This window comes from Musca domestica, unplaced genomic scaffold (assembly GCF_030504385.1).
Source record: "Musca domestica strain aabys unplaced genomic scaffold, Musca_domestica.polishedcontigs.V.1.1 48, whole genome shotgun sequence".
In the NCBI taxonomy this organism is placed as follows: Eukaryota; Metazoa; Arthropoda; class Insecta; order Diptera; family Muscidae; genus Musca; species Musca domestica.
The window spans coordinates 5,155,849-5,175,019 of NW_026712340.1; the positions used below are offsets into that span (position 1 = coordinate 5,155,849).

Consider the following 19,171-nt stretch of genomic DNA (forward strand, 5'->3'; position numbering starts at 1 on the left):
GCAGGTCATGAAATCGATCATAAATAACCATCGTATGATTTAAGCCGTTTTTTAGAGTCTTCGCCACTTTCTTTTATTTTTGGCCCTTATTTGGCATCTTTGTTTCTAAGGGGGTAGAGAACCTCTTCGCATAAAATTTTCGGAGTAGGGCCCATATTGGTCTTGTAAAAAATTGTATTTATGCTACCCTGGGGTAAGGAACCATCGTACAGATAATTGCCACATAGAAATTTATTCATGTAAAGTCCCCACATTGGGGTAACCCCAAGTCCACTTTCAAATCTAATGTGTGGTCAGAAAAGAAAAATTTGTATTCTATTGAATTTGTAACCCCCAAGATAATATTGGTTGGGAACGTAGATTTGGGATATACATCTATATGAAATAAATTGTGAAAACATTAACAAATTACAAATATAAGAAAGTAACACGGGACCGAATATTTGTTGAATCGTCATTGAATTATACTTTGATGAAAAATATGGACTTTATGGGGTCTCCAATTTACAATTTAAATGACAAATAAAATTAGTTCCCATATTACGGCAATGGGTGTAAAATAGGAATTATATTTGACTATTCTGAAATCAGTCTGACCTCAATTATGAGGTGGATAAAACTATTTTTACTTATTTAAATCACGTGATTTTTTTTTAGTTTGACATGCTATGTTGATCTGCTATATTTTCGATTTGGCCTCTATTTGTCATCTTGGATTATAAGGGGTGAAGAAAGTTTTCAATGTAGGTCGATGTTTCGCATTTTACCATATTTCAAAGGATTTGGCTAAAAATGTGAATTTGGGGGGTGAAAATCTTAAACAAAAATTTTAACATATCTAAAAATTTTAGAATTTTCTCCATGTAATAGTATCCCCTCAAGTCCACCTTTTGGCGGACAAACAGACCGACATGGTTAGGGGGACTTATGAGGACTCCAATGCACAATCTGAGGTGCTAATGGGTTTAAAAAAGTAATTAACTTTGGATATTCTTAAATCAATTAGCCCTCAATTATGAGGTGTACAAAGTACAGTAAATTCCAAATTACTGCTCATTTGACTAAAAATTAAAAACTAATTGACCAGTACGTGAACATTTATAACATTCATATCTTTGACAAATATGCATAATAGACAAAAACAACGGGCCGGCAACGCGGACCGGGCCAGCTAGTATACATATAAATGTGATGAGACGGAGTAATGGTCACATGCATAACGCAAAAGCCAAACAGATGAAGTACATAATATATTGTTTTCAGTGGTATTATCATTAAGCAGGGACGTAGCCAGCATTTCATTTCAGGGGGTGAGACAACCTTCCAGCCTGATACCAGATTTTTTATGAATATTTTAATTGAAAAATTCAAAGTAGTTTTGGCTTTGTTTTTATACCCTACAACACTATGTGTTGGGGGTATTATAAGTTTGATTGGCCCAAAAATTATGTAACACCTCGAAATATTGGTTTCCCACATAGGAAAGTATATATGGATCTTCCTAGCTCGCCGAGCTGAGTCGATATAGCTATGTATGTCCGTCCGTCCGTCTGTCCGTCTGTCCGTCTGTCCGTCTGTCCATGTTAATTTGTAATCACTCTACAGGTCGCAATTATGGCCCGATCTTCACGAAATTTAGAATGGAGGTGGGACTGGGGTCAGAATAGAACCCTATTTCTTTTGGAGATGATCGCCAAATGTTTAGGGGTTGAAATGGACCAAATACTGAAAAAATGTCGGATTTTGCAGTAGCTATACAGGTCGTAATTATAGACCAATCGACGCGGAATTTCGCATGTAGCTAGAGTTTAGGGCGGGGAAGAAGCCTACCAATTTGGGTGGTCATCGGATAACATTTAGCGGGTAAAATAGACCATATCTTTTGTGTTGAAAAAAATCAAAATTTTTCATTAAACCGTGAATATTTTAAATCCCGCCGAAATCACAAAGCCATCACAAGGTTACTTCTGATCTTTACATTGATGTTAACATCCAACAAATCGGATATATAGCAAAATATGTGCGATATATATGTTTATCAAAGAAGATATGCTTGAAAAATCTCTTATATGTCCAGAACGGCTGAACTGATTTCGAAAGTTCTCATGAATTCAGAATGGCCTCTTGGCAAGAAACATAAAACGTCTAAAAAAATCGCATAAAAATATCTCTCTAAAGATGAAAATATTGATTTTGTAATATTTTCTCATATTTTTTCAATTTTGTCACATTTTTGGCATATTTTGATTTTGAATTAAACATTTGGTAATATTTCTACAGCTAACAAAACCAAGTAGTTAGGATATCAGAATATCATATACAGATCGCATTTATTGCCCGATCCTTACGAAATTTTGCATGGAGATAAGATGAGGGTCAGAATAAAAGCCTACTCTTTTTGGAGATGATCGCCATATATTTTGGGGTTGAAATGGACCAAAAAACTGCAAAATTGTCAACAGGTTGTAATTATTAGGTTTACCGGACATTGCAAAAGCCAAGCAGTTTTGGATGGCCATCCAAAAATATTCAATGTGTGAAGGAGTTTGCCAACTTTTTTAGACAAAATACGAAAATGTCCATTCCAGTCACTTTTTGGAGAATTCACAAATACAGGAAAGACACACTACTGACTATTTCGTTAACGCTGATTTCGTTGAAGAATATAGTCAAATGTCTGTATCTCATATAGATGCGTTTCAGTCAAAAACCAATAATAAATGTTAATCTTTTGCCACTTCTGAGAGATTATAGGTCTTTGGGAAATATTGGTTCCAGATCTAGGAAGACCATTTAAGTGCAACATCTACCAATAAATTGGAAATGAGCAAATTAGTTTAAGTTGTTATTTTTCGAAAATTAGAGAACGAAACCTGATGATTTTCTTTAATTATTTGTCTCAATATCTTGTGGAATTCTGTCGAGTACTTCGCCTATATAAACTGTATGGTTTATTATAGTGTTGTAGGGTATTCAACGGTCGGCCCCGCTCGACTGTAGCCTTTGCTTACTTGTTAAACAATTAAATTAATTTTTTTACAGAGTCTGTTTTATTACAGACTTTATGTTTTCACCTCACATTGAAATTTTAAAAATGTTTTATAAAATTTAATGATTTTGCCAATATAATTGTATATTATATTAGAACGGGTCCTCGTTATATTATCTCGATTAAGAAATCTGCGTTTAAAATTGAAATTAATTTGTCTAAGTAATGTCCTTTTATTGCAAGCCCAATTAAAGAATCAAATTTGCATATCCTATTTCAAATTTTGTATATATCATTTGGTACAGCCAAAATGTGCCTCATCGAAATAACGATTTTAGACCCCTCTCTTTGGACCACATGTCTGTCTGTCTGCTGGCTGGTACGCACGATACTTATTGAAGGGTCTATCCGATTTGGACCAAACTTCTTAAATCGTAATATTATTATCAAATTTATTTCGAACTCAGATATGGTCCACTCCTTCTGGTCCCTCCCCCACAAAAGGCCAAAATTTTCAAAAAAATATACTTCAATGTACAGAGAGAAAAATGATAATCCGAGTTTGATCCAACTTTGCAAGTCCTAATATTTGCATCAGTCAGGTGAGAAAATGGAAAAGGTCAAACTTTTGAATAATTATAACTCTAATAAATTGTGATATAAGAGTCCGATTGTCTTCAAATTACACACATCATAATATTGTTTATTAACCCAAGGTCAGGTGTGAAGATGAAATATATCGGTCCACCCCTTTTGGTAATTCCCCACAAAGGGTCAACATTTTGAATATTAAATTAAATAATGCGAAAAATTAACATCCGATTCCATTCATACTTGGCACATCTCAATATTTCTATCAAAACAAAATCTGTTATAAAGATAGTAGAAATCGGACCATTACTTCTGGTACCTCCTCCACAATGCGTCAAAGTTTTGAATAACCAAAATGATTATAAAATCCGATGTAAGCATTCGGTTCACTTCACATTTCACACATCCCACATCCCTGTCACAAGATCTGTTGTGAAGATGATATATATCTGCGAATACTTTCTGGTACCTTAACCACAAAGGATCACAATTTTTAATACTTTTATCTTTCATAACTTGCAAAACAAATCAGCGATGATTTACAAATGACTATATCTAAATATATATCTCAACCAGAAACCAGAGATGAATGTGGAATTAATGATTTCCCATAAAATTGGATATAAATGTTCGATTTTCTTGTAATTTTGCCAATACCGAGTATATGTTGTATATCACGCACATTTACAATTTTTCTAAACATTATCACATATTTCATACAAAGTGAAGGAAGTAACTAATAATCAACAATTTGTATAATCATAGCAGAAGTCCAAAATATTTTTAAATAATGGAACATTGGATGAGGGTATACATCTGTCGGTGAAACAGACTTATAATTTTAAACTTGTTTCCAATTCATTTTTGAAATAATGCTATTCATTTCTTTAAATTATTAAATTCCTCTGTATGATTTGCTGTATCTCCGGTGATATCGGCAATTTTAGTATTTTTTCACACAAAAGTTGAGGTCCATTTGGCGTGTAAAAATAGTATCCGATGGCCATCCAAGAAACATCGATTGGACTTAACCTGTAGAGCAACTGTAAAATCGGTAAATTTTTAATTTTTGGTCCGTTTCAACGTCTTAACATTGTGCAATAATATCCAAAAAATAGGCTTTTATTCTGACTACAAAATTTCGTGAGAATCGAGTCATATATGCGAACTGTTTATCGATGTCTGTCTGTTGAAAACACTATAGAGTCCACATGAATTTTTTTCATAAAGGTTTATATTATATGCAGGCTGTTTGGTATTGAAAATAGGCAACCTTGAAGGTTTCTGCCACAATTTCCAACTAAATTAGATGAAATTTGGCAATTGGGGTTCTCGGTTGATCATTTCAAAAACTGTTCGATGCAGGTCCGCTAATTGGTATAGCTTCCATATAACCTACCTCACGATTTGCGGTATTTTGAAATTTGAATTTCCAACTGATGAAACTTTTCATTATTTCATTTTCGTTTGATAAACATAGTGGCGGAGGGAATAAAAAATGGTCCCGTCGTAACGTAAAGTTCTCTTTTACTTGTTTTTTTTAATCCTGATAAAAAAGTCGAACGTTTCCGTGATCTACGAAAATGCAAGCATATTTTCGAGATAATGGAAAATATATTCCGAATACCTGGAACCTTCGAAACAGAGTTTAAAATTTAGTTTAGAACAGGCGAAAAGCATGACCAGATTCTTAGCTACGTCGGTGTCATTAAGCACAGGTTCTTATCAAACAATGAAATTTATTTTTGTTTTAAAAACCCAACAATTTCTTAGATTTCAGTTCGTAAATCATAACAAGTGTTGACGGTTCTGAAAGCGGTGGCAATTTTGAATCTATAAAAAAAATATGAATTATATTAAATGGTCTTCATATTTTATTTTCATTATATTATTGTATTTTAATATTTTGGAACAATGCAATATGGAAGTGGTATGTAAAGGAATTTAGTGGTGTCAAAGTTAAATGAATATTGATATATTTAACTATTATTAATTAGATTAATGTATTTGTGTTTCGATATAGTATTCGAGCAGTATATATTTTTTTCTGTTATCAGGAATGTGTAAAACAAAATTTCGATAAAAGCTATCTATTTCGAAAGAAATGCTTTTAAAGGCAAAAAACGTTATGCATTAGCTATTATCTTCTTGGCCACATTTGTTTAAACAGCTCACGGACGTTTCGTGATTGGTTCCACTTTCAAACATCTTCAGTTTGGACTATAACTTAACGACGAATCGTCGTAAAAATGCACAACACTTGAAAATCAGTGAATTTTTATTTCTCATAGCGTGATTCGTCCATTTTATGGCAAATCTCATTATACCCTACACCACATAGTGGTAAGGATATTATGTCTTTCTGTATTTGTTTGAAACATGGAGAAGGAGGAGAGGTAGACCCATAGTTACTTTTGAGGATCTTCACGTAGTCACTTTCTGAGCCAATTTATGCATGCCGGTCAGTACGTTCGTTCAAGTATTTTTGAAATTTTCTAAACAATATTTGTTTGGTCCAGGGACGAACCCTATTGAAATCGGTAAGAATCGGTTCAAATTTAGATATAGGTCCCGTATATAGCTTCAATATATTTCGGGTTATTTGTGCCCAAATGACCAATGTCAGTCCAAATGTCCTGAATTTTGGCACATCCGACCGAATTCAGCATAGAAGCAAGTACTTCAAAGTTTGGTGAAAATCAATTCAAATAAAGCTATAGCTCCCATATCTATGTGTCATTCAATTTGGGATTTAAAGTCCCTCAGATTCGTATTATGCACTCCACAAGAATGATATTTGGTACCAGATACAGCCCAGAAATACCTTTATCAAAATCGGATCAGGTTAGAATATAGCTTCAATATATATCTTTATCTGATATCAGGTTTCATGTGCACCAAAGAGGAATATCAGTATCAGTACAAATGACCTGAATTTCGGTAATTTAGACTGAATTCATCCTAGAAATATGTACTTCAAATTTGGTGAAAATCGGTTTAGATATAGCTATAGCTCCCATACATATATATTTTATCCGATTTGGCGTTAAAGTCCCCCACATTCGTAATATGCACTACACAACAATAATCTTTGGTAACAGATATCAAATACTGCTCAAAATTAAGTGTTTAAAATTTTGTCAAGATTGGTCAGTTTTAGATATGGTTATCATATAAATCTTTATCCGATTTCATGTTTTTGTGCACCAAATGACTAATATTACCCAATTGTACTGAATTTTGGAACTTCCGATGGAGTTTGACCTAAAAGCAAGTGCTTCAAATTTTGTTTAAAATCGGTTCGGATATAGATATGGCGTAATATGCACTCCACAACAATGATGTTTGATACCGTGCATAATATACTACTCCAATTCTGCCAAATTTTATCGACATTGTTTCAGATTTTTATATACCTTCGATATACATCTTTATTTTACGGATATTGCTCAACATATATGTAGTATCAGCCTAAATTTAATACATTTTTTTTTTTTAAATTCAAACGAATTTTTCCAATTTGGTGAAACTCGGTCCGGTATGTCTTTGCTTCAATAAATATTATATAATATAATCCTTATCGAAGTCATGCACTATACAGCAATGTTATTTGGTTCATATTTGGTATGATCTACTTCACATAAATTCTTAATATAAACTTATTTGTTACGGAAGCTCTACTAAATACGCATGGTGGTGGAGGGTATAATATAGACGGCCAGTTCGACTTTTAAATTTTCCCTACTGGTTTTTAGTTCAATTGGTAATTGATATTCGGGAACTTCAAGAAATGTTCTTCAATTCATCACAATAACTGGCTTAAAGTCCCAGATTTTAAGAATATCTAATTAGGTCAAATTTTCACATTATAATATTTCCTCAATAATTAATTTTAACAATTGTTTATATTTTTTACCCTTTTTCAGATTTCACCAAAGTTTTGCGAATCAGATGACATGGAAGGCTTGATTCGTTGGTACAGTGATGTTTATAAATTTGTAAAATCTAATGAAGATTTGAATAAACGCCTAACTGAACTAGAGGGTGAAATTAAAAGACTCAACAGAAAACTTGAACATCAAGAGGAACACATAAATGGTGAAATCGTCATACAACGACGCATGGATGGCTCTGAAAACTTTTATCGCGTATGGGAGGACTACAAACATGGCTTCGGCAATCAAAGCAGAGAGTTCTTTATTGGTCTACAACGTCTGCATAAACTCACCAATAGTCGGCGCTTTGAGTTGTGGGTGGTCATGGAGGATTTTGATGATGTTCGTCGTTATGCCAAATACGATAATTTTGTGGTAGCGAGTGAAAAGGAAAACTATAAATTACAAAGTTTGGGCCAATACGAGGGTACAGCTGGTGATTCTTTGACCTATCATTTGGGTTATAGTTTCACCACTAAAGATCGAGACAATGACGTTGATCAAGGCAACAATTGCGCTCAGTTATATGTGGGTGCTTGGTGGTACAAAAGCTGTCATGCCTGGTAGGTGACTGAGAAATTTCGGAATGGAAATTTTTGGATGCATAAGAATCATTCTTCTCTTTTACAGTAATCTAAATGGCGAGTATTTAAGGGGCTCAACCACACTCTATGGTAGAGGAGTTATTTGGAATGCCTTTCGGGCCCTTTATTATTCTTTGAAATTTGTTGAATTGTCCATACGTCCTAAATTATTTTAATGCTTATTAATTGAAAGGCAATATTAATTATATGCTACTAACTTGCATGCAATTAAATAATGTTTTTTTTAATGGAGGATACAGTATGTTGGCCTTTCAGTTTTTTACTTATTGAAATAATCACTTATATTAAGGTACTGGGGATTTTGCGTTGGATACGTTAAATCAAGTGGTTTTTATCAAGGCTGTGGTTTTTATACTCTCCACCATAGTATGGAGGGTATATTAAGTTTGTCATTCCGTTTGTAACACATCGAAATATACATTTTAGATCCCACAAAGTATATATATTCTTGATCAGCATAAAATTCTATTTCGATTTAGTGTCCGTCCATCTATCCGTCTGTGGAAACCACTCTAGCTTCCGAACGAAATATAGTAGGTTGATAAAATTTGACTCAAATTATATTATAATGATTTCCGACATAGGAAACTACATATAGATCTTCCTATCTCGCCGAGCTGAGTCGATCTAGCTATGTATGTCCGTCCGTCCGTCTGTCCACGTTAATCTGTAATCAAGCTATGGCCCGATTCTCACGAATTTGAAAATGGAGGTGGGGTCAGGGTTAGAGTACAACCCTATTATTTTTTGAGATGAGCGCAAAATTTTTAGGGGTTGAAATCGACCAAAAATAGAAAAAATTCTTGATTTTGCTAGTGCTCTACAGGCCACAATTATAGATCAATCAACGGAATTTCACATAAAGTTAGAGTTTAGGGGTGGGCAGAAGCCCACCAATTTGGTTGGTCATCGGACCATATTTAGCGGGTAAAATAGACCAACTTTTATGAAAGAAAGTAAGAACATTTCCACTAAACCGCGAATATTTTTAATCCTGGCGAAATCACAAATTCACCAAATGTCACTTCTGACCGTTACATTGATGCTCATATCCAAGATATCGGATATATAGCAAAATATATACAATCTCATATAACAAAGAAAGGGATGGTAGTTAGACTTCTTATAAGTCAAGAACCGCTGGACCGATTTTCACAATTTTCACCAATTCGGAATGGTATCTTGCCAGAAAAGGATAAAATTAAAGAAAATCGTCACTATCACTATGAGTTGAGGGTATTATATACAGGTCGCAATTATCGTTCGATCCTCACGAAATTTTGCATGGGCGTAGAGTTAGGGTCAGAATTAAAGCTTACTCTTATTGAGATGTACATTTAGGGGTTCAATGACAAAAAAATTAACATTTTCCTAATTTTGCAGTCGCTCTACATGAGGAGAAATAGCATTTTGGATGACCATTGGATTATATATACCTGTCAAATGGACCAAATGTGATTTTTTTTTGGGTACATGAGGGAGTGCGTAAATAATAGTAACATCTGGACAGGGCTCTATAACATTATATCAAAATCGAAATATTCCAAAATGAATTTTGATATAAGGAGGCTTCCAACATATTGTAGTGTTGTAGGATATCACATGGTCGGCCCCACACGACTGCTTACTTGTTTATTAATATAAATTATATTTTATAGTACTACCGTACAATAGTACAGGGTTGCCCATATTCGCCGGACCCATCTGGCAACGCCATAACTTTTGACAGAGATGTCACATCGCTTAATGACATGAACCAGTACATGCCACGCGAGCGCTCTGAAATAGTTGAAATTTACATTCAACAGAAGAAGTCAATTGTGAAAAAAATGTGAGAAGTGCGACTTCACCATTAAGCGTTTATACGAAAAATTTTCGACAGAGCCTTTCTAATCCGAAGAGGCCATATAAAAGTCGACTAAGGCGATCGGCCGAGAATATCGCTGCCGTACGAGCCAGTGTTGAGAGGTCCCCAAGAACATCCCAAAACATCTCAGCAGTTGGGAATGGCTCGGTCCACTTTACAACGGATTATTCGCATTGATTTGCATTTGTTCCCGTACAAAATTCAATTGACGCAAAGAATGTTGCCTGCGGACAAGCCTCGTCGATTGGAATGGGCCCAAAGATCCGTCGAATATGGGCAACCCTGTATATGATATATTTATGCTATACATATGTATACATTTTTCTGATAAAGTCAATTCATATATGACTCCGAATGTCTCACAAGTCTCTTATAGGGAGGTTCAAGACATCTTCTTTGAATAGAAGACCACCGAAGAAATTGCCATAATGTACCCTATGCCTCAAAATATTTCTTTCCACACAACCGCAACCCCTCCCCGTCCCCCGTTAAACATTAGTTTTCTAAGTTTGTTTTTTTTTTTGTTGTAAAATCTCCAAGATCTAAATGGCTTTTCAATATCGAACGGAAAAACAACTATCCATTTTTAAGTTGCTTCCTTAGTGTTTTTCCTTTGTTTCTATTGTTTTAGCACGACCATATATTAGTTTTTACCACATTTTTATGTTTTCGCCAGGTAGCCTAAGGTGTTACTATTTGGGGTTCCTCCCATTTTTGTCTGGCCAGATATAAGAAATTTATTTCGCTGACGAAAACAAAGCAACTTTAACCTTTACTCTGCGATAAAGAAATGCAAAGGAAAAACAAAAAAAAAGGGAGGTCTATATATTTTACAGGCAAAACTTGAACCTGCATATTTTCGTAGTATTTTTGCAAGCCGTGGATGAGGGTGGCAGCGGATAAGCTGTTCATGAAATTGCTTTCGACTGCATTCGAAATGTGTTGTTGTTTTCCTGTTCGGACTCCTTAGACTGGCTGAGGAGTATTGTTATTAGGTTATGTTTACTTGCCATACTCTTTCCTATCATTTACTGAAAATCTTTAACATCTGCCGCTGGTTTCGTTTGCGCTATGCTGAGGAGACCTTTGGTCGGTCTGTTTGTCGGTTGTTCGTTCCTTCGGTCGTTAATATGTTATTGGCAACATCATCATTATAATAATGGCTGGCATTATTTACACCTTTAGGTACATATAAAGGAGGAGTTTATCTTTTAGAGAATACAGCTTGAACCTAAATTTTGGTAGATTTAAAACATTTGCTCTAAATATTGGGTTTGAGATTTCTTCGATTTCATTTGAGCTATAATTTGGAAAACTTTGAGAACACTCTGTACCTTGAAGTGATTTGATAATATCCCTGGATTTTGCTCGAAGAACAGAAGTAAACTTAACTTTTAAATCTGTGGTCTACATAATTTCATTCCCCTTGGCATCTCTGGCTTATCCTTATCGTCATCACCTACATCGTCATGGTCATGGTCATCATCATTGTTATCATTAATATTTTCAGTGTGTGTTACTGGTTGCCAATAATTTACCAACATCGATTAACTATTCGAACGTGATATGGTTATTTAAGGGTTGCACTTTAGATGCTTAACTTAAAGCTGAATTCTCAATGACACAGGGGTTGCGGTTCAGTCTTAGCGTGGCCTTACGAAGAAGGAACTACCAACCACATGACACAGCTGAAAATGAAACTGCCCAGGATGATGATGATGACGAAAGCGACAATGTGGTGGAAGTAATAAAAATCTGTCACAGTGGAAGTCAGTAAAACCTTTTACATTAAATACTGGTGCATGATGATACACCAAGTAGATTTGCACAGTGTGTGTTATGCGAATCGTTTTTACTTTTTGGAAACCTGATATTTATATTACACTCCTAATATTACTCGGTAGTTTGGTGTCACTACAGCATTCGAGAAGGTATGATGAAAGCGGCTGCAAGGTTCATGATATATAGAAAATTGATCTCTGTTGTTCAAACAACGGAAGCTTTAGGCAGTTCTTCGATGCTTTGATAAACTTTAAGATTCAGGCCAACTACTTACTCGTTTCTTCAGGTCCTGTGGTCCTGTTTACGTATTAGAGTCATATGTAAGGAGACTTTTTCCACTTTCCTCTTTGTAAGATGGGTTTCTCGTCGGCTGAGGGAAGTTCCGTCGCAGCCAGGGTTTTCATAAGAAACCACTAAACCTATATGCAATGAAAAGAGTAGAACTCTCCCTTTCCTAGAGGTAAAAAGTAAAAAAGCAGAAAGTTCGGCCGGGCCGAACTTTGAATACCCCTCCACCATTTGGAACGAAATAGAAAATTTTCAAAAAAATATAATCCATTAAAAATTCTTTCAAAATTATTAAAATATCTAATATAGGAAGGTGCCGATATATGGGGGGATATACGATATCGTGGACCTATAAATACAAATCTATATCTGGGTGTAAATATAAATACAAATCTATATCTGGGTGTAAAGTACTCACAAGGAACTCCTTGTGTGGATTTTCAGATAATTCCATTGGAAAATGTGGCTAAAATCATCAAAATACCGAATATAGGGGAGTACCGTTATATGGGGAATATACGATATTGTGGACCTATATAGACAATTCTTTTTGAGGGGGTGAAATGCCCACAAGGGACTCCTTTGTGGAATTTCAAACAATTCCCTTGAAAAATGTGGCTAAAATCATCAAAATACCGAATATCGGGGGTATCGTTATATGGGGGCTATACGATATCGTGGACCTATATAGATAATTCTCTGCCGAGATATAAAATACCCACAAGGAAATCCTTGTGTGGATTTTCAGACAATTCCGATGAAAAATGTGGCTAACATCATCAAAATACCGAATATCGGGGGGTACCGTTATATGGGGGATATACGATTTCGTAGACCTATATAGACAATTCTTTTTGAGGGAGTAAAATGCCCACAAGGGACTCCTTTGGTGGAATTTCAGTCAATTCCATTGGAAAATGTGGATAAAATCATCAAAATGCTGAATACCGGGGGGTACCCTTATATGGGGGCTATACGATATTGTGGACCTATATAGATTATTCTCTGCCGAGGTATAAAGTACCTAGAAGGAACTACTTGTGTGGATTTTCAGACAATTCCATTGAAAAATGTGGCTAACATTTTCAAAATACCGAATATCGGAGGGTACCGTTATATGGGGGCTATACGATATGGTGGACCGATATAGCCCATCTTCGAACTTGACCTGCCTGCAGACAAAAGAGAGATCTGTGCAAAATTTTAGCTTCCTATATTAATTCGTTTAGACTGTAGCGTGATTACAACAGACGGACGGACAGGGCTAAATCGTCTTAGAATTTTACGCTGATCAAGAATATATATACTTTGTTGGGTCTAAAATGATTATTTCGATGAGTTACAAACGGAATGACGAACTTAATATACCCTCCATACTATGTATGGTGGAGGGTATAAAAATAGGGTGTAAATATGATAATATGGATTTCATGAATATATTGGCAAGCCGACTTCGGGTGTCTGGGGATTATGATAAAGATGTTCGGGTTGTGGACGATTTGAAGATAATCGGGAACTCTGATGATGTTCAAGTTGTAAACGATTTGAATATAATCGGGAGCACTGATGATGTTCGAGTTGTAGACGATTTGAAGATAATCGCGAACTCTGATGAACGGACGTTACAGTTCGGGTTATAGACATGTTCGGGTATAATTGGAAACTCCGGTCGGGGACAACGATGATGATGTTGGCTTTTAGACAATTCCGCTTTTTGGGCTATGATCGGGAACTCTGCTGAAAAGTGATCGGCTTACAGGTGCTCGGGTCATAAGTTAATAGGAGGTTAGTTAGTCGGGGTATACCATGGTGAACAGCGAGCCGAAACTCCTGAGAAACAGCGAGCCGAATCACCCGCAGAACAACGAGCCGAAACCCCTATGTAAATGAATAACCGGCCACTCAACTTAATGAGAGAGTCAGTATTGAGAAAGGTATTCCGAGCTAAAGCTTTTGTTAGTCGGAGGATGGCAAATGATTCGGAAGTCACTAGTTACCCTGCAGTAGCAAGCCTATCCCATCTTCCAGCAAACCGGATACTATATGTGACCAGCCATAGCAAGTCAATGCGAATTCTTTTTTGCTGCGGTTGTTTGTTCGTACCAATGTACAGCATGAGATAAAAAAAAACTGTAACAAAGTCAAACGCCATAATTTTTAGATTTTGTAAATATTCTTGTGTGGCTCTTGCTGAGTGCGATGGTGCTGAGTCCTGTTGGAATGTCCAAGGTCTGCGGCCAAAATGTTTTCGCGATAATATTCGGCACTTATTCTGATGCCACGGTCGATTAATACGAGCAGAGAGTGGCCCACACCATGGCCAGCGCCTGAATTCTGGTGGCCAACCGAAGGTGCACATTTTCAGCTGACCTCTTTGGCAAGTAAACACGATCATTTTATTTGTTTACAAACTGCTGGACAATGAATGTTTTCTAATCGGAGAGAACCAAATTCGGCAGTTCACCACTTTCGGCCAAGCAAAGCAACTCTTTAGCTATGTTGAGTCTATTTTCTTCCTGTTGCGGTGTAAATTCTTGCACTTTTTGGAATTTCAATGGCTTTAACCCGAGCTCATTTTTCAATACTTGCCGAATGGAATATTGCGATATGTTCAGCTCACGAACCATTTTTCGGCCACTGCGACGCGATCAAGTCGCTTCTTTAATTTTCGAACCATTTCTGCTGATGTTGCTGTTTTCTTCCGTCCACTTCGTTGACGTCGGGCTACGCTACTAGTGTCACGGTAACGAGCGATGGTACGAGACACAAAAGTTTTACTCCCATTTATAGGCTTTTGTATGCTTGTAAACAATATAATGAGCTGTCACTGGAATAATTTTAATAGCTGTCGGATGAGTGGCTTAGAAATGACAGCAGTCTGAATTTGGTTGCAGTTTTCTCATCTCACCCTGTATATCCAATTTTGTGCGAATTCATAAATACCATATTCATCCCAGTTTTCTGGTGGAGAGAAATATTGGGATATAGCAAGTTGTAAAGAATCGCTGACTTGTTTCACACGTTATGACAGATGAAAGTATTGACAATTGTGACCCTTAGTGGATAAGGTACTAGAAGGGGTTCACATTTAATTACTGGAGTGCTCTAACGATAGCCACTTGTGGTTTTCCAGCCAAATATAAGGAAATCACACTGTCACGCTTGAATACGGGACTAACGACGATCGGGGATAATAACGCTAAGATACAGTGACGTTTCGTGGTTGATAGAAGTATTGGGTTGTTGGCGATTGCCGATTGAATCGAATTTTACTGTTGTGATGTTTTTGTTCTAAACAATTCGAAGATAATCGGAAATTTTGATGAACAGACGTCGAGTGTCCGCGGACGATTTGAAGATAATCGGGAATATTCAAGTCGTCTACAACCCGAACAGAGTTCCCGATTATCTTCAAATCGTCAACAACCCGAACATTATCAGAGTTCCCCATTATCTTCAAATCGTCCCTGCACACCCGACGTCTGTTCATCAAAATTTCTGATGTTCGAGTTGTGGACGATTTGAAGCACTGATGATGTTCGGGTTGTAGACGATTTGAAGATAATCGGGAACTCTGATGAGCGGATGTCAGGTGTACGGGGATTACGAAGATGATATTCGGGTTGAAGGCGGTTTGGTTGTTCGGGTTTTCACGATGTCGTTCGGGTTATAGACATTGTTACAGTTCGGATTATCGGGATCGGGAACTCCGGTCGGGAACCACGTTGATGATGCTTGGGGTTTAGACGATTCCGCTATTTGGGTTATGATCGGGAACTGTGGTGAAAAGTGATCGGCTTACAGGTGCTCGGGTCAGCAAGCCTGTTCTATCTTACAGCAAACGGAATATTGTATGTGATCGGCCATACCAAGTCAATGAGAATTCCTAGCCTTATGCTGTGCACGGCATACCACCGAAAATTAAATTGTTTACTAAGCCCCCAACGAATGCGGTGGTGGTTGGTTGGTGTTATTAAGGTCGCACGTCCTATAGTCTGGTTGTTGCCGTTGTTAGCTTTGTGAAATAGGTGCAGTTGTTTGTTCGTACAAACGTATGTCATGAAATCATCACGTTACAAACCACGAGCCCGAAGCTGCAGTGGTGATAGCGAGCCCAAACTCCAGTAAGAACTGCGATTCCAAAGCTCCATTAACAATGTATTGATTGTTACGTAAACAATCAAATATTTCCACCTAACAGTTCTTCTCTTAGTTCAAGGACACTAAAGGATTTCAACATCACCACGTACCTTTTAGGCAAGCCCCCTGCAATAGCGAACCTGATCTTTCAGTCGAAAACAAAACTATAAATGTAACCACCATAGTAAAGTTAATGAGAATTATTCATTATGTTCAGTAAGGTTGATGATGTCGCAAGAGCGACCATTCGATGATACGCTGTATAAGTACTGTTGAACTATCTGTCGGTCTATTGCGTTGCTGCAGTTGGGGATGTGGACTGATTTTATTGTAATTGAGTGTTGTTGGTTCTGGTTTTTATTGGGTGGTGGATGGATGTTGTTCCGATTGTTGTGCGTACTTTGTATGCACGCGATCGTTTCTGTCACGTTACGTCTTAAGAATTTTATAGCACATTTTCAGGCGTTCCCTACAATTGTTTAACCCTTCACCATTTCCCATTTTTATTAGAATTTTTACGAGTCAGTTATTTTCCCGAAAACCCATTCCGTCCACTGTGTGTTGAACCAAACAATTGAACCATCTGTCAATTGCAAGTGTATAAAAAGTAAAATACCATCAAACTCCCGCTCTCCGCTCAATAGAAGGTGTTTAATACGTTGTAGTTGTCTTCGTCAAGGATAAAATTTGGCAAATGCCATCATCATCATCATCTCCTTCACGACAAAAACTTAAATATCTTAACCAAAAAATGACAAATACCGCACTTCACAGCTATGCCACTAGCAAATCTCTACCACCCAACAACCCAAGTGTCCTCAACAGAAGTCAATTGTTAACAAATGAAGTGTAAAAGAACTTCGAGTACGGGACATCACATCCTTTTTGTGGAAAAACTAAGTCAAAGTCATTATCAAAATATTTCCTAATTACTTAAGATGACATGGAAACAATGGAGATTCATGTTTTTGGGGAAGGGTGGATGTGTCTGTGTGTGGGGAGAGACAAAAATTTGTTGGTTGGTTGTTTGGAAGAACGGTAAGGATGGTACTTGAGTGGACTGAAGAATGCTTTCGACAGAAAATTATTGATAATTAAAGTATCATCATTGACGTTATCATCATCATTATTTTTGTTGGTCCCATCATCATCATCCTGCTCAGTGAACAGGACGAATCATAACAAAAGAGTGAAATGACAAGTTGAAACAAAAAAGAAACAAGTAACATTTTAAGTAGATTTGATACTAAAAGGATACTTTATGAGTTCTTAAAAACTTGTCAACATCACTTGCTTTTACGCACTACTTTTTGTCCAGCTTTAACTCCCATGCCAAATATTTTTTCATTGGAATTTGGTATTTAATGGAGATTCAGACACGTGACTTATTTTCGGTGACAAAATAAGGTCAGATGGGTTATAAAACTACTTCAACCATGTTTAGCATCCAAGATAATATCTTGACCTTAAAGTTCGTTTGTCTTTTTATTAACGTTAGGAAATTTACACACAAGGATGTTAAGGATGTAGTGTAAAACCAAATCCAGGGAGAAATAATGTGTCATTTAAAGCTGCAAATCTAATTTCTATGCCATACCATATAAAGTATGCGATGTTACATACATAAACTCATACTGTGTAGGTATCCTGAATGAACACTGATAGTGTCGGGTGATATTCCGACAAAATTGTATATACCCGGCCATAAGAAGTCATTACATATTTAATATAGGATATTTATAATATAGAATATTTCTCTCGAAATGAGAAAAAAGAAAGTAAAGAAGGAATTTATTTATTTCAAATTTTATGCGAATAACCTTTAACCAGAATTTTATGTTTTGTGAGAGGTGTTCCAGAAAGAGTTGGCTGATACATTTCATATTCACATCAGTTCTCTGGTATAAAGAAATATTTAGATATACCAAGTTTGAAAAGAATCGCTGACTTGTTTCGAAAGTTATAAGAGATATAAGTATTGAAAATTGTCACCCGTTGTGGGGAGGCAACTAAATGCGTGAACCTACATCTAACATCTTCATCCACGATCCTACGATAGTAATATATTGCGAATTGTGAAATGTGAAGAGCATCCGATACGTATTTCCTATTTTATAAAAGTTTTGGTTATTCAAAATGTTGACCCCTTGTGATGGAGGTACCTGACGAAGTGGTCTATTCTATACGTGCTTCATACCAGACTTTGTGTTGGTAAAAATATTGAAATGTGCGAAATATTCCACATATTATGAGGGTCATATTTATTCAAAATGTTGTAACATGATATAAACCATCTTCACACCAGATTGTGCGTTAACAAAAATATTAAGATAGAATATTAGGATGTGAGTTTCGAAGGGTATCGGATGCCCATTTTGCGATTTATTCAAAATTTTGACCCGTTGTGGTGAGTTTATCCACCTTTCACACCAGGCGGATAAAATATAAATTATAAAAATACTATAAGAGTTTATTTATAACTATTGAAATTCTGAAACTCTTTGGGGAGGTACCTTATGGAGTTTGCCGATATTATCAGTTTTATACCCTCCTCCATTTTATGGAGGGTACATTAAGATTGTCATTCCGTTTGCAACACCACGAAATATACAATTTAGACCCCACAAAGTATATATATTATTGATCAGCATAGAATTCTATGTCGATTTAACGTTGACTGCCCGTCAGTCTGTCTGTCTGACCGCCCGTCTGTCCGAAACTCCAACTTCCGAAAAAAATTTAGTAGGTTGATGAAATTTTATTCAAATGTGTGTTTCTTCTGCAGGACTTTTGGTATTGAAAATAGGCTATATAGGTCTACGTCTTTGTATAGCCCCCCATATATATCCGGTATTTTCATGATTTTAGCGACATTATACACCGGAATTGTTTCAATTTTCGTATTTATTGTTCATAATAGGTACTAAAGTCTGTGACAGAAAATTGTCTATGCAGTTTCAGGTCTTCGTATAGC

At 36.2% G+C, this 19,171-nt stretch overlaps 1 protein-coding gene across 1 annotated transcript; it reads left to right on the forward strand.

The window, feature by feature from the left end:
* The first annotated feature begins 5,374 nt into the window (after window positions 1–5,374).
* On the forward strand, window positions 5,375–8,339 carry LOC101898482 (fibrinogen C domain-containing protein 1). The gene is made up of 3 exons (XM_005180670.4): window positions 5,375–5,510; window positions 7,507–8,078; window positions 8,146–8,339. The coding sequence occupies exons 1-3, from the start codon at window positions 5,427–5,429 to the stop codon at window positions 8,273–8,275; spliced, it is 786 nt and encodes a 261-aa protein (XP_005180727.1). The 5' UTR covers window positions 5,375–5,426; the 3' UTR covers window positions 8,276–8,339.
* Window positions 8,340–19,171: the final 10,832 nt, after the last annotated feature.